This window comes from Colossoma macropomum, unplaced genomic scaffold (genome assembly GCF_904425465.1).
Source record: "Colossoma macropomum unplaced genomic scaffold, Colossoma_macropomum, whole genome shotgun sequence".
NCBI classification, from domain to species: Eukaryota; Metazoa; Chordata; class Actinopteri; order Characiformes; family Serrasalmidae; genus Colossoma; species Colossoma macropomum.
The window spans coordinates 16,184,028-16,201,301 of record NW_023494791.1 but is presented as its reverse complement, the minus strand read 5'-3'; the positions used below and the strand labels follow the sequence as shown (position 1 = coordinate 16,201,301).

At 38.5% G+C, this 17,274-nt stretch overlaps 1 protein-coding gene across 1 annotated transcript in view; it reads right to left on the bottom strand.

Moving 5' to 3' along the window:
* The window catches only part of pcdh15a (protocadherin-related 15a), a 227,642-nt gene that overhangs the window by 95,661 nt on the left and 114,707 nt on the right, over window positions 1-17,274 (bottom strand). The window contains exons 15-19 of the mRNA XM_036574114.1: window positions 14,745-14,938; window positions 14,380-14,512; window positions 14,062-14,141; window positions 6,937-7,030; window positions 2,489-2,617 (exon numbers count right to left, since the gene is read on the bottom strand). Of these exons, the coding sequence (XP_036430007.1) occupies window positions 2,489-2,617; window positions 6,937-7,030; window positions 14,062-14,141; window positions 14,380-14,512; window positions 14,745-14,938 (630 nt within the window). The remainder of the gene's footprint in view (window positions 1-2,488; window positions 2,618-6,936; window positions 7,031-14,061; window positions 14,142-14,379; window positions 14,513-14,744; window positions 14,939-17,274) is intronic.

Below are 17,274 nucleotides of genomic sequence, written 5' to 3'. Positions count from 1 at the left end.
AAAAACAAAATGCAACGATGTGCAAATCATTTAAACCCTATATTTAATTTAAAATAGTACAAAGGCAACATATCAAATGCTGAAACTGAGAAATTTTATTGTTTTTTGAAAAATAGATGGCAATTTTAAATTTGATGCCAACAACATGTTCCAAAAAAGTTGGGACGGGTGCATGTTTACCACTGTGTTTGGGAAGTGTTTGGGAACTGAGGAGACACTGCTGTAGTTTTGAAAGTGAAATGTTTTCCCATCCTTGTTTGATATAGAATTCCAGCTGCTCAACAGTTTAGGGTCTCTTCTGTAGTATTTCTCATTTCATAAAGTGCCATATGTTTTCAGTGGGTGACAGGTCTGGACTGCAGGCAGGCCAGTTTAGCACCCTAACTTTTTACTACAGAGCAATGCTGTTGTAACATGCAGAATGTGGTTTTACATTGCCTTGCTGAAATAAGCAAGGCCTTCTCTGAAAAAGACATCATCTGGATGGCAAAATATGTTGCTAAAACCTGCATATGTCATTCAGCATTAATGGTGTCTTCACAGATACGCCAGTCATCCATGCCACGTGCTCTAATTCACCCCATACCATCATGAATACTGGCTTTTGAACTGTGCACTGATAACAAGCTGAGTGGTCTTTAAAACAGGGGGACACAGTGTCCATGATTTTTAAAAAGAATTTCAAATGTTGATTTGTCAGACCACAGGACACTTTTCCACTTGCATCAGTCCATTTTAAATGAGCTCAACACCAGAGAAGGTGGTGTCATGTCTGGGTCCTGTTTATATATGATTTCCTCTTTGCATAGTAGAGTTTTAACTTGCATTTGTGGATGCAGTGATGAACTGTGTTCACAGACAGTGGTTTCAGAAGTGTTTCCTGAGCCCATGCAGTAATTTCCACTGCAGAATCATGTCTGTTTTAAATGCAGTGCCGCCTGAGGGCCCAAAGATCTTGGCTAGCCAATACTGGTCTTCAGCCTTGTCCCTTCCATACAGAGATTTCTCCAGATTCTCTGAATCTTTTAATGTTATTATGTACTGTAGATGATGAAATCCTAAAGCTCTTTGCTATTTTATGTTGAGAAACGTTATTCTTCAATTGTTGCACTATTTGCCTGCGCAGTCTTTCATAGAGTGGTGAACCCCTCCTCATCTTTACTTCTGAAAAGAGCTTCTCTGGGATGCTTTTTTACACCCAATCATGTTACTGCTCTGTTGCCATGTGTTTTTAGCATTTCACAACTTTACCAGTCTTTTGTTGCCCCTCTCCCAACTTTTTTGGAACGTGTTGCTGCCATCAAATTCAAATGGGCTTATATTTTTCAAAAAAATAAAACATTTCTTAGTTTCAACATTCGATATTTTGTCTTTGTACTATTTTCAAATAAATATTGGGTTTAAATTATTTCCACATCATTGTGTTTTATATATATATATATATATATATATATATATATATATATATATAGTGTATTTATATATATAATATAGTGTGTGTTATGTATATATAATATAGTGTGTGTTATAATGTTATCCACTAGTAAACACTGTTCATAACTCAGAGATCTTTGTAATGTAATGTATAATGTAATTGTTGGGGCTTTGTTGTTTTTTTTTTGCAGATTTTTGCAGATTCTGACAAATCCATAAGGTGATGATAAATCAAATATATATTTGTCCATGTGTCTATAATGTGTGAGGCTATAAATGTCTTACTCAGTGCCATCAGTGCCATTGTGAGAATGAAAATAAAATTCTCCTGTGAAGGGGATGAAGTGGACTTGTACAACACAATACAGAGCATAATAATTTATTTCTAATATAGGTCAGCTTCCCAGAAGCCTGTTTTTGTGACTGATGTTCATTTTCTTCATTGTTAAACACATCAATTAATAAATTTGACAGCAAAATTGGGACTAAAATAAACATCTAGGAACTGCTTCAAGAGTACCCAGTGATTATCTTTGAAAGCTTTTCCAAATTCTGATTCAAATTGGTCATTTTGACCTTGTCACTCACAACTATACAAATTTAATGACAAAGACATCAACAAATTAACAATAAAAAGAGCTGGCTGTCAAAACAAATGAAGACACGGCTTCACAAACGATAGTCTGATGCATCTTTCATTGATTATAGCTCTAACCAACCAAAGCCTGATTAATCTGAGACACTAATTAAAAATCCTCACTGCTTGACGGGGCGGAACAGAGCTAGTCATCAGGGACAGTCTTTAAGGTGAGTAATGATTCTAATTTACTATGGCTTAAATGGGAAATCATAAATGCATAAGTGCTATTATTTAAGGAACTTATATAAAAATGTCAGGTAAAACATAGTATGTAGATAAAATAACCAGAACTTCAAAAGTACATCCAAAGAAACATTTAACACTCGAATATAATTCCAATTACGGTTAGTCTGAAATTAGTGTGTTTACAAGTGTAGCCCCCATTTAAAAAAAAGATTTTATGGATTTACTCACCCTGACTTGACCCACAGATATGTTGGCCCTCTCCTCCTGTACAGTCAAGTTCCTAGGCAGGGTGAGGTCAAAGGTCGGGTCATTGTCATTGACATCTGTGACCACAATGCTGACAGTAGCAGTCGAGGTCTGTGGATAAAGAGAGTGGGATAGGGACAGAGGCAGCCATAAGTGGCTCTATCTGTTAGACTATAAATAATTTATATTATGTTAATATACTGCACTCAACACCCATATATGCACATTAGGGTTACTTCACATGTCTTTGCTTGTGTCTCTGTGTATTTTTTTCTTTTCAAAAAGGCAATCAGCATTTGAGGTATGAAAATGTTATTTACCAAAAGGATAACCATCCAGCACCGATTAGATATCAGACAATATAAACAGTTTCCAGTAAAGGATGACTTATGGGAAAAGTTCTGGAGAAAAAGCAACAAACTGCCATTTGGAGCAACAATCTTCTGAAGGCTTTATTCCTCATATGTTTTCAGCAACATGTCTGCAGACACATAATGCAGTCTTCACCCACTGCATGCCTGGAACTTCAATACTGTAACACGTAATGAATAATTCACTGCAGCAGTTCTCTCGTGCAGAGTAACACTGCGATGAAATGGAGTGAAATGTTTTTGTCCTTCTGGGACACAGACATGCATAATTAACTAATTAGCAAAACCCCAGAGACAGCACACTTTCAGATTTTACAAGAGGAATTGGAAATGTTTCCCTGACGGCTCAATATTTCAGAATCTAAAACATTCACAGATTCAGCAGTATTCTAATTATTTGGAAAAATCAAATTGTTTTATGACACCTTTTACAGTAAACTGATGCGCACTGATGCAACCCATATATAAAGAATAGAAACTGGACTGCGTTGTGCCAGTTTTGTGTAAGTAATTATGCGTTAAATTTAATGTTAGTTTGTTTCAAAGTACTGTTTTACTTAATTCAGTTGTACCACCGATCAGCAAGTCTTATCAACTAAGGCATACATATAATAACAAGCTAAACACTGTCACTTTGACATGACGATAACAAGTTCAGAACCAATAAATAAACATTCTGCCTCGCTTGTGCTTCTTTGTATTTTCCAGTACAGAAATGAACATTGTGTACAAGTTTATGTTTTTGCAACAGACTTAAAGAAAACTGAATATTTGTAGCCATTGCTTGTTTATTTTTTAATATTTAAAAAATGCAGCATTTTTTAAATGACAGATTCTGGCCAACCAACACAACAAGAAGTGTTCTTGAGGTTTCGGCACCTGTTGAGCCTCACTGAAATGGAGCTACGTAGAAGTTTGTGTGTAAATTAATAACGTTTTTTATCTTTTTAATACGCTGTGTTACTATTGACGGAGCCCTGCTGGTGACATCCTGTATAAATAAAAATAAGGTGTCACCAAGACTTAGTAAGGCGGGGGAACAAGAGGAACAAGATAATTAAGTCATGGCCATGACTTAATAAGACGTGAGAACGAGATTCGAATGTGTCAAGATCCTAATTAAGTCATGGTTACGCATTACAATCTCATTCCCATGCATTAATATGCCGTGCCCACACATTATTTATAAGGGATGTCACCAGCAGGGCTCCGCAGCTGTTTGATACAACCTCAACTTTTTACTGTATTTGTGTTTGTGAACGTGGGTAACGGTTCACTATCATGTATTGTAAAATTTACCACACACATGGTATTCAGAGCCATGTTTACTAGCCTAGATTTCCAGCAGTGAGGCTGTGGTGATTTATCCTGTTCTAATGCTTCAAATCTCACCATATGCTGCAAAAATGTGTATGTGTGTGTGTGTGAATGTTAATGCTGTAACCACCCAGGTGAAACATTAAAGTCAAAATCATTCTTCACACACACACACACACACACACACACACACACACACACACACACACACACACACACACACACAAACACACACACACACACAAACGCACACACGTATTTCAGCACTCCTCTGCATCATTAAAGCTTTTCCCTAGACAAATGAAAAGCTCGTAAATGGGAAAATATGGAGAGTTACTGAATGACCTGTTAAATGTCACCTTCATGCGTTGTGCATCAGCTCCAGTCATCTCACATGTTCCCCATCATCATTCAAAATGCAGACAATTCCAGCTCCATAAACAAGCACTTATTTGTATTAATGGCTCAGTGCTACGCTGAACTTATGAAATCTGCTTATCAGCCTAACCAGAAAATCCATAATTTACAGAGTATTTTAGGGTTGTAACGACACACAAAATTCAAAACAATATCTTGACAATTTTAGTCATTCCACTCACTAGTTAGGTCTCCCCTTAAACCACAGTGCTACCAAGCTAGAAGGGGGAAAAGGCCAGCAAATGCTTCCTCCAAGACATGTAAAGTCAGCTATTGTATCTTTTCAAACTTCACTGGACAGCTCAATGTGCTAGGAGGAGAACACTAACTGGCATTTTTGTCACATCCATCAACTAACAGATGCCCAAGTTGGTTAGCATCGCGCTGAGTGATGGGGACAGGGAGGGCCATCCTGCCCTCTTAGAAAGGCCAATTACACTTTCTTGGACTCTTCTGGACAGATGGCTATGGCGTCGCCAGGGATAGGCCTCACAATCTCGTAACACTTAGACACTTGTGCCACTTAGGAAATCAATGTTAACAGCTTACATGTAGCGCAGTAAAGGTGTAACGACACACATATTTTCTGATTCCGTACTAGTACTACATACTATAACCCCTCCCCCTCCTTGACCTCTTTACTCTGAATGGCTGCACCCAGATGCTTTGTTTTGATCACTGACAGTGGTTTCTACAAAACATGATAAACGAGACACTTGGAAGAGATCGTTGCACGAATCAAAGATAGAGTTTTGAATTTTGATACTGTTTCAAATCAGCTTTTTCAATAAGTACGGAAATTGTTGCACCCTTAGTGGACTTATGTACAAGAGGACGAGGCACAGAATGCTTGGTCCACTCATATGCTCTCCTCTGTTGTCAAAAGAGCCCCTTAATTAAGATTTTTCTGCCTGTCTCTCTTATATATCAGCACCATTAATGCCATTTTGGTGCTTCTCTCAACAGAGTGAAAAAACACACTTGCTCTAGGCTGTTCTAGTTTGTTCCTAAAGAAAAAGCATTCTCGTTTATTTTTCGGCATTTCCCAATCAAGCATGTTTTCCCACTTCTTCTGTGACCATTTTAACAGAGGGATAGTTATTAAAATTCACCTGTGTCAGAGAATAGGGCAGAGATAAGGTACAGGGTGCAGCAGTGCTGCTCTTTGTGAGGGTAGAGTGGAAGATGTAGCCCATCAGAAAAACTTGACACCTCTGCTAGTGGGCCTTTATGAGTCAGGACAGGCTCTTGTCCTTTCAAAGGTAATTATGCCGCTGTTATGCATGACTCAGTGAAAGCGCGGGCTTGATTACAGTCCAGTAGGTCTGCCACTGGATGAGCTTGATAAATGAGCTGCTAGTATTTATTTATCACATTCAAAACTTCCCTCAACTTCCACCCCCATCACTGAGCAGATAAAGGTGGAGAAAACACACTCTTAAAAAGGTGGGCGCATTTAAAAAGCACATGAATTTGCATTTAGTTTCAATTTTCTTAAAAAAAAGACTGAGAACCAATGTCTGACAGAAAAATGAAAAAGCAAAAGGAAAGTATTCAAATTATTCAGGCTCTGATTTCACAGAGAAACTGGCTGTGTGTTTGTGTGTGTACATGGCACATTAATGGCGTGATGCAACATTAGATTTGCATTGCAAACAGAGTGAAACCCCATGATTTAAGTTTGCTATGCTGTTATCACTTGTAATATTGAAGAAAACAAAGGAAAACAGAACTACAGAAAGATATAGAATATATATATATACAATATACATAATATATAGATAAAGAGAGAGAGAGAGACAGAGACAGTGAGAAGAGAGCAAAGAGAGAGAGAGGATAGATAGAGAGAGAAGAGAGCAAAGAGAGAGAGAAAAAGAGAATGAAACAAAGCAAAGAAAAAGGGGACATGTATAGAGAGAAGAGAGCAGAGGAGGAGAGAGAGAGAGAGAGAGAGAGAGAGAGAAAGAGCGCATTTACTATCAATGAAGAGCATAAGCAGCTGTGAGAAATTGGCCCATTAAGGTGCGTGATTAAATGAAAGGATTTTCATTTGGTTATCAGAGCTTGGCAGCGGAGGTGCATTTACATTTAATGAAGTGCCCAGGTGACCGCTAGCCATGCCAAGAGTGTCTCACTGCTGGCTTCTGTTTCACTATACAGATATAAAACTATGCCAAACAAAATGCCCCCGCTTAGGTGCACAACACTTTGAAAAGTCCAATGAATGATTTATAAAAGGACTGAATTAATGATCTGCAACTTTAATGTTAATGTTTGACTTCAAGATGTGCTTGTGGTTATGAAATGAGATGGCTGTAGCTTTACCCCTCCTTGGTGTCCATCAGAGGCTGTGACGATGAGGCGGTATTGGTCAGTGGTTTCTCTGTCCAGCGCCTTTGCCAGGAGCAGCAGACCTATACTGAACAGAAAGACAAGACAGATCACACGGTGACATCACAGCTTATAGAGAGCACTCAGCTAGCACAACTCAAATACAGGACACTCCTCACTGACAGAGATAGAAGAAATTCATTATCATTACTGAGGTGCACCACCCACTGCCACCCCCACACAATTGATTAAAACAATTAATCTCGATTAATTGCATTATTTTGTGCGGTCAATTGCAATTACTTGCACATGTATTGTTTGCTCAAATTTGTATAGAAACCATACATCACTTTCCATTTAAAAAGCAGTTCATCTGTTACGGAGACAGTGGACAAAATAAGGTTCATCAGAATGTATTTCTTAACTTCAATAATTTTATAACAGTATTTTCTTTTTGTGAACGTATTTACATCAGGTTACTGCAGGTTACTAATACTATTAGTATTTCTGAGATCAGCACCATGTTTTGCTTACTGAAGACTCAATGTCCATCAGTGATAAACAAATTCAAGACACTTACCCTTAAATAACTGCTATGCAAAACAATTGTTTACTGTGGTTTTTTTTTGATAAATAATTGGTAACACTTTATTTGGATGGTCCACAGTAGATACTTTGTAGATGCTCAGTTTAACTCAACTAACACCCGACTAAATATCTATTAAATGCAACTGAACTTGAAGTTGCATGTGAAAGATTCTATGAAATCTAATCCTAAACCTATCCCTGACCCTAACCTCAAGGCAAAACCTACATTTACTCCTAAACTTAGCCCCAACCTAAATGTTGTTGATAATCAACTTACTATCACCAGACAAATAAAGTGTGACCAAATCATTTATTAAAATTGTACTGTAGTTTGTCACTGTTTTACAAGAGCAGTAAGCCACCTGAGGCTGCATGTAACATTGTTTTTAACACACTGGAACTGCTGTGTTAAAAACAATGTGTGTGCTGCTTCTTGCTGTACTAGCTACTGAATAATCAGCTTTAAAAGGTATAAGGGGTTAGCAAATATTGCTTAACAATCTCAAAACATATGAATTCTGTGGCTTTCTAATTAAAATCAGCAAACTCAGTGGCATCCAAATAATATTACTGACAAACCCCTCTGCAGAATGCACCACACAATAGCTCCCAAAATACCCATGAAAAGCGTTTCATGAAGTGATTCACTGACTAGACAGACAGCACCAGCACTGCTCTATAGAACATATAAAGCACTGGTTAACAGCCTAATAACCGCAGAAGTAGCCCATTAAAGCTTGCTGCAGCTTCCTCAGTGCATTGGTGCTGGGTTTGGCCCACCGCCCTGAAGCTCCTCACCTCCATCTCCATACAGAACTGCCGCATCATATGCCCTTCTAATGTCTTCATGTATATTAATGCCGGCTGCAGCAGGGATGGAGGCAGACCCCGTCTGTACCAAACGTGTCCAGCCTGCATAAATCCACTCACAGCAACCATTAATAAGCCCATAAGGATGCTATTACTAGCTTTAGGCCAACAGCACTGCGTAAAGGACCAGTGCTGCGTCCTGCAGTGAGAGAACAGAGCTGGGGGTATGTGTCTGTGTCTGTAATGTGATGGCCAGAGAGGCAGAGCTACCATCATGTCACTATTGATTTACATCTAATGAGTAATTAGCGTTCTCCAGGGACACTTTTGGCCAGATGCACAACAAGGGGGAGGAGTCTCGTTAAAACAAAATCTATCTGGAGAGCCACTTTTATGATGAAAGACTTCAAATGGTCCTATGGTGGGTATAATGCATAAATGTTATTTAGTTTTTTTCGTCCTAAGGATGCTGAAAATAAATAACATTCAACTTGATAAATTTAGGATGGAGTTTAAATCTGTCGTATAACATGGAGTTTACACGCAGTTTAAAATGTTACGCTACCAAGACTACTAGACTGCTAGAGCAGAGATTTAGATTTATATATATATATATATATATATATATTAATCTTAGTCACATTTTGTATTGTAGCTGGAAGCAGTGGTAAGTTAAGTTCTACTCTAGACTACATCCATTCTTTTTGGTAACACATTAAACATAGTAAAAACAACATTCTGAACTGTGTTCTATTGATTGCTGCTTTACAAAAGTTCTGCTAAATAAATAAATATGTAAAGCAATGAAGCCTCAAACACTGTATTAAAGATGTTTTAGTACTGACAATTCCTTCCACCAAAAAAAAGCTTTTGCCATGGACAGATCCATAAAACTGACCCAACATCAAGTTTCCCATTTTTTCCAGATCAACCTGAAAGTGATTTTGTTCCAGCGGGCCTGTAAAGCATTTCACAGCCCATCTTGTTTGCCGAATTGTGCTCCGTTAGTTTCTGGCTAATTCTAGTGTGTTTAGGTGTTCTGCTTTCACAGCTGCTGACCAAAAACTTACTTTCGGGCATAAAGTTTTGGGCATTAGGACACTAGCATTCTGGCTACTGAGGGCTGACTGGCTGGCAAGCTGATCAGCCTATTGGCTGAGCTCACTGACATCATTAATGTGCCAAAGACACTATTAGAAAACCCAAAAACTGGAATGAACCAACATTTTAAAATACAACAGCAGTGCTGTTTATGCTGTTCTGTCTCTAGAAAACGTGTGCAGTTGTCTATGTATAAAACAATTACTCATTTACAAATAACAATTATGTACAAAACTTCCAGCCCTGCGATGGACTGGCAACCTGTCCAGGGTGTTTCCACCCAATGACCGCTGGGATAGGGTCCAGCACTACCCATGACCCAGAAGGATAAGCGGCTTGGATAACGTGTGCATGTGTGTAGAAAAAAGTTCCACAGGAACCTATTCATTTTGGACGCGCTTGGTTGCGCCCTCTAGTGTCTGCCCAACTCAGAAGGCATTATAAAGTGGCAGTTCTTCTCACTCAGATCCTTTGGCATCAGTACCTGATAAAATAGTCACTAAGTGTAAGTACAAAGCAAGTGTTATTAATAAACTGGCACTATATATTTTACATATGCATGTGTGAATGTCTGTGTGTGTCCTAGAAAGAGTGCAGAGAGCAAGACGTCATCAGACAGGCTAGATCTTGTTAACACTGCTGTCAGAGACTCCAGATAGAGAGGAGAGTTTGATAGAGGAGATAACTGTACTGTGCTGTCCTTTGTTATGTGTTGGTGTGTGAGGGAGAGAGAGTAAGAGAGAGCAAGAGAGCCTGTGTTTGTATGCTTGGCACATTGAGTTGTACCACTTTATTCCCCCAGAAACACATCTTCTCGGTCGACCTCTATATGATAGATTGAAAGCGTCCTTGCTGGCTTGTGAAACAGCGGTATAAAATAAAACAGTGACTGGGATTTCACTACTTCTGCCGCATCACAAAGAGGCTGAACCGTCCAAGGGAAACGAATTTCAATTTTAACTGCACGTTTTATTACCTTCTGACTAATTTTGTTTCTCAGACGGTGAAAAGTTCCTTGAGCTGTGGATCCATCTAGTATAAATTTACCTCAGATGGCCCGCTTCCTGTTCTACAAAGCCATCTCTCCTGCTATCATACCGTAATGATATTCAAGCTAGAATATGGAGAGTAGAGGAGCGGGTAAAAAAAAGAAAAACTGAAAGAGTGGAAGAAAGGAGTATTAAATGTTCAACAGTTTTCTGAGTTCCATGTTCAGTGGCTGAGAAGTTTGGCCGTGGTATCCTACCATCATCACATGCAGCCAAACGCATGCTCTTATTTATGTGTTTATCCTGGGGACACAACACAGAGCTCTTTAGGTTAATATTTAATCCAGACTTCTTATAAATCTCCCTTTTTCCTAAGTCTCTCTCTCCTTCTCTCTCTTTTCATCTTCGCCCTGCTCTGTATGAAGTGTCTCGCCTGCACGTCTCCAGCTCGGAGCGGAGAGTGAAGGCGAGTGCACAGTGCAGAGAGATGAGCAGAGTGGTGGAGATGAGCAGAGACAGAGAGGAGGTGCAGAGCTGCGGGTGAAGCTGACACGGCCGTGCTGCATTCAGAGGTTCAGCCCAAGCTACAAAGCAAAAAGCGCTCTGCCCATCATTTCGGCCGTTACTGGCACTGCTCCTCAGCTCCACTGAGAATGGATTCACCACTTTCTCTCTCCTTGTCATTTTCTCCCTAAGGGCTGCGCGGGTGGGGAGAATGAGACGGCAGCTGAGCCAACCAGCAGCCCATCAGGCGTGACTTCAGCATGGCAGCCAGAGCAGAGCCAGGCTAATTGGCAAGGTGAGGTGGCTGTGAACTGCCATGTTTAAAGAGTTCAAAAGACCACCCACTCTGCCTTACTGGGCAGACAGCACTGGTACGATGTTACCAACTCTGAGCAACAATAACTTCATTAATTAATCATTTTAACATCTTTCAGAGGACCACGATGGATGTAAACCTTGGGTTTTATTTAGTGTTTTAGTCAAGGCCATTAATGGTGAGACCAAGACAAGACCAAGATTAGATTAGGATTTTCTCAGAATGTGAAAATAAAAAGAAGAAAAGGGAAAAAAAAACTAATTCATCAGTAGTTCATTAGACATTTATCATCCAATATACCTGATAGATATTAAAAAATAATATTACATGTTATGTGTAGTAAATATAACATTATATGATTAAGTATTATTATCTTATAGCTTTAGTCCAACTTCGCATTGTATCTGTTGAAAGCAAATGCTGGTAAGTTTATTCTTTGTCCCTTCTTCTCCAAAACACATGCAGAATTAATCCTGAATATAAATAAATCAACATACATCTATTTTATTATCAAATGTAAATATAGTAATGATAACAATCTGATCTGCCCTCAGGGGATGTTTGAATTTTGAAATCAGTGAACATCAACAAACAAGTAATACCCAAATAAGCCATCGTGGAAAGGATTAATTCAATCCTTAACAGCAAGATTTTATTTAAACATGGAGAGAATGGACTGTTTTATTCAGTTTGAGGGTACCATTGAAAGAAACCAGTGGAGTGCAGTGCCTCCATCTGAGGTAATGGAAACTAAATATTCTGGATTTTTTCGGCTGGTCTATCTTACCCCAAGATCGAGACAAGACCACGTCGAAATAATGTTGAGACTGAGACAAGACTGTGTCCAAAAAAGGTTGAGACAGAGACAAGACTGTGTCCAAATGATGTTGAGACAGAGACAAGACCATGTACAAGTGAAGTTAAGACCGAAACAATACTGTGTCCAAATAAGGTTGAGACAGAGACAAGACTGTGTCCAAATGATGTTGAGACAGAGACAAGACCATGTACAAGTGAAGTTAAGACCGAAACAATACTGTGTCCAAATAAGGTTGAGACAGAGACAAGACTGTGTCCAAATGATGTTGAGACAGAGACAAGACCATGTACAAGTGAAGTTAAGACCGAAACAAGACTGTGTCCAAATAATGTTGAGACTGAGACAAGACCATGTCCAAATGATGTTGAGACAGAGACAAGACTGTGTCCAAATGATGTTGAGACAGAGACAAGACCATGTCCAAATGATGTTGAGACTGAGACAAGACTGTGTCCAAATGATGTTGAGACAGAGACAAGACCATGTACAAGTGAAGTTAAGACTGAAACAAGACTGTGTCCAAATGATATTGAGACAGAGACAAGACCATGTCCAAATGATGTTAAGACAGAGACAAGACTGTGTCCAAATAATGTTGAGACCGAGACAAGACCATGTCCAAATGATGTTAAGACAGAGACAAGACTGTGTCCAAATAATGTTGAGACAGAGACAAGACCATGTCCAAATGATGTTAAGACAGAGACAAGACTGTGTCCAAATAATGTTGAGACCGAGACAAGACCAAGAATGCCAATTTAACGTCTCAAGACCAAGACCGGAGTCGAGCGCTACAACAGACATTTTACTCTGTTATATTCTTAATAATTTTCATACATGTATTTTCTTTCTTTCTTTCTTTCTTTCTTTCTTTCTTTCTTTCTTTCTTTCTTTCTTTCTTTCTTTCTTTCTAGCTAGCTAGTTAGCTAGATATGCAACGACTGAACCAGCCAAACCCATTTACACTACCAAAGTTTAGATCCTCTGTTAAACATTTCAAATAAAAACCAACACATAATATTGATATCTGTGTTGTTGAAGTTATTAGATAAGATTAACAAAAAATATTTTCTTACAAGTGATTCCAAACTTTTAAATGGTAGGGCAGATACTAAAGAAGTCTATATTTGCAGGCTCAACTAATCAAAATATCTGTGTAAGATTTCTCTCTGCTTTACTCTGTTTTGCAAACACCTTATTAATATATTGTTTTGTTTCAGTCTTGTGTCTCTTGGTTTACTTAAAGCCACCACTTACACCATGAGGACATTACACCATCCACCAAAAAGAGAGGGCCATCATGCTGCATCCCGTTTCTTTGGTTTTCAACACAAACAAGTATTTACAATTTGAACTTCAGGTGTCATTCACAAGAATGCTGACCATCACACCCTAACCACAGAAAACTCAAACTACAGACATAACAGCCATGGTCATCTTTTCTTGGACAAGATTCCCCAGCTCCTCTGAGATTGTTTCTTACAGATATTGCTGTAAGTAGTTTGTAAAAGCCCTGGGAAATATAAACTTTTACCCTATTAGTTCCACACTATGTGACACCACACAGGTCAAGGTTTTGTTAGAAAATGCAAATTGGTGTCACCTGAAGAGGATGCCTGCCGTCTTTAATAGGAGCACTGCCATGGGAAACACTTGTTAAGATAATTGGACCACAGGCTGAAGACAATGAGCTGAAATGTATTCCCCTTTTTTCAGAGTGCACATGAGGGAAGTTAAATCAAGCAGAGAATGTGTACACATTCTGAACTAACTAGCGTAGTTCAGCGCCTCTACTGCCAGCCGTTTCAGTCCATCTGGAGGTCAAGAGGAGTTAATACCATAAAATAAAATTCATTAAAATAGCCTTCCGTGTGGAACTTTAAGAGATTATATGGAATGAATGGAACAGAATATAAATCATATACCAGAAATACATTAATCTAATCAATAGTGTAGCCCAAAGTGATATACTGTGTTACCAGGACACTTACGTTTGAGAGAGGTTGAATACCTGCTGTGGATCTCCACTCTGAATGCGGTATGTAATTGGATCTAGCTCACGGTCTGTAGCCTACAGAAACACAGAAATAGAGTCAGGTAACAGGGATGGTACCTTTTTTATTTCGGCAAATGAACTAATTTCTAATTCCACCCCCCCTTTCCGAATACTATTAGTAGGACCCACATGCCTTCACATATTTCTTTATCTCAGGTAGTTTCAAATTTTAGGAGTGAGACCGAATGACTTCGATTTTTTTCAGTGTTAAAAAAGGAGGATATTGCCTTCAATAATTTTGGAAGTATCTGACCTGCAGGTTGAGGAGGATGGCTCCTATCCTCATGGCCTCGCTGATCTCCAGGCTGTAGGTTTGAAGGGGAAAGCGTGGAGGACTCTGGTTATTAGGAGGCAGAACCTCAATATAAACTGTAGTGATGGAACTCCTGCAGTGAGAAAATACAGAGAGTAAAATAATTTACTCTACTGCGAGAAAAACCGAATGACATTACAAAAGCAAGGAGCAATTGTGAAAGATTAAAATAAACAGCTTAATAAATGGCAGAGAGTTAAATCAGCTGAATGATTCAAGGAGGGAATAAACAATTGTATGGTTCAATAAAAAATATAGAATAATAAAAATGAGTGAATAGAAGGATAAGAGAAAGAATGGCTTGCCTCCTTTCAGCCTCAAGAGCATTATCTGCTGCTCTGACAGTGAGGGCGTAGGAGCGACCCACACTCAAAGTGACCCCTGGAGCTATGGTGATTCGGCCCGTGCGGTTATTAATGACGAAATCTCCCTGGTCGCCCGCCAAGATGGTGTAAGTGATCAAACCATTCAGACCCTCATCTGCATCCTGAGCAGTCAGCTGAAAGAAACAGACAAGGATAAACTTCACATTAAGTATTCAAGATGCTGATGTTCACTGGGTCTGAACCCGAACACTGTCTGTAAACTAAATTAAAGGAGGGTAAAAAGACAAAAATATAACCTTACAATATAGTAAGGCATTATTGTGGTACATCACGATGTAATACAGACAAAATGCACCATCGAAATAGTAGCGCCACATTTAAAAAAAGGGCATGAAAGTCTATTGTGACAGCCTGGTGGCTAAGCTGCCATTCAATCTCAATCTTAGTGCTCCTCCTAATGATTAATTTTGGGCCCCCTGAAAATGTAATGCATTGGCCATGTGCCATACCTTATTTGGCTAAGCAGAGAACCTGTCACAACTTTAAAATGTGCCAAATTTTCATTAGAACCCTATTTTGTTTTAGTTCAATAATTCCAACTGTTACTTCTGTCGCCTCTAGCATACAATATGACTGCATATCAATATACTGTACTCAACTCACCCAAATTATAATGTTTGTTACTTCTCAAAAGCATTTTCTTTTGAAGCAAAACTCTATATTGAACTGTTTTTGAATAGTATAGAACAGACACATTATTCAAAACCAGTTAAAATCTCCACAAACATATTTGTTTATCCAGCGACAGACAATGAATGTCAGTGGTGGAATAATGGACATATGCTGGTTATAATTCACACTTTGCTAAGGCTAAAGATAGAAGGGGGGGGCTAGACAGTGTCCTTAGAATACACAACAGACACTGGACCTTTCTATTTCACCTTAACTTTCAAGTTAAACGTCTACATTTCAGTGGTCGAAAGAACATGACATTTTAACACAAAAACAGAGAGTATGTTGCACTATTGATTTTTGAGGGAAAAACTCAAAACACTGTAAATCTGCAGTAAGACATGGGAGGTTTTTCAGATCAGCTCAGTTGCATCATTTCTATTTGATGATTGCAGTTACTATAGCAAAAACTTCTATAAACAGCTCCAATATATCTTCCAAACCGAGTCTTACCTGCAAAACAAAACATTGAACATTTTTATAGATAGAAATGAAATTTGATAAACTGTAGGTTTGGTTCATGTGATGTTGTGGAGCATTAAAGTACACATTTGTCATCACAGACCTGTTTCTGTCTCTGTTACCAGTCACTGTGATGAACGTATCATAGGGTTTTAACATGACACATATTAATAATTAATTCCTAATGCTTTACGCAGTAATAATGTCCAAATGTAGCACATAGTGTTTAAATCACTGTTACTTGGCTTTTTGAGTGCATTGATATGAAATGTAGTTTGATATAATGTTGTGAAGTCATTGGTGTTACATTGTGTCATTGGCAATTGACCTTTATAATATTTTCAATGCAATATATAAATTAAGAACATGTTTCATTCATCATAATATAATTAACCAGTTTTAAGTTGTGTTATCTGTTCTATTTAAGGTTAAACTGTATTATTGATAGACTGAATTCTCATGCACTGTGGCTGTAACACCAGAAAATGTTGCTAATGCATGTACTAATTGAATAGTTTAAAATTAGTAAAAAGAAATAAGCTGTCATATGTGTGATATTATATTCACAAGATATTAACAAGATAGTAATAGTTATGTAATAGACAGAGGTGAAATTTGGAGCATTTTCTAAACCAGAAAGCCACCATATTCAGAGAATGACCCTTATGCAGTTTCTGTGTTTTTGTTTAATGTGTTTTAAAGTGGTCTTAAAGGTATTTCTGAGAAAGCACTGGCTTGTATGTGCATATGGATAAGAAAATTGACTAATTTTCCTGATAAAACAATAAAACATCATCGTGGTCTCTTTCTACATGTATTAGTGCTGTCAAATTGAATGCAAAAATAATGGATCGATGCAATCTCACTTAAACACAGTTAAAAAAAAATTAGTGCTATTCGTGCAGATTCTTTTTGGTGTTTTGAATCACCCAACTGAAAATTGAATGTGCACCACTCTAGTCTCCAGCTTTCAGGAGAGTTAGACTGCATTAGAAGTCGCTCTATACTCTTTGAATTGGTGAATGATGGATTGAGAAAGGCCTCTTGAATGAGAAGTTTCATTTCAAAACTTTGCCAGACGGCTCGCTCAACAAAACCAAGGTGGTGTTTAGTCACTGTCAGGCTGAGTTTAGTGATCACCGGAGTACACACAGCCTATGCTACTGCAGGCAAGCCAAGCACATCTAACACCAACAGCGTTAGCCCTGGTAATATGTGACAGACCACACACCACAGTGTTCGGCAGAAAACAATAGATGTGTCAACCTCCAGCAAATTAACGGTAGCAATTGCTAAATGGACAGAGACCGTATGC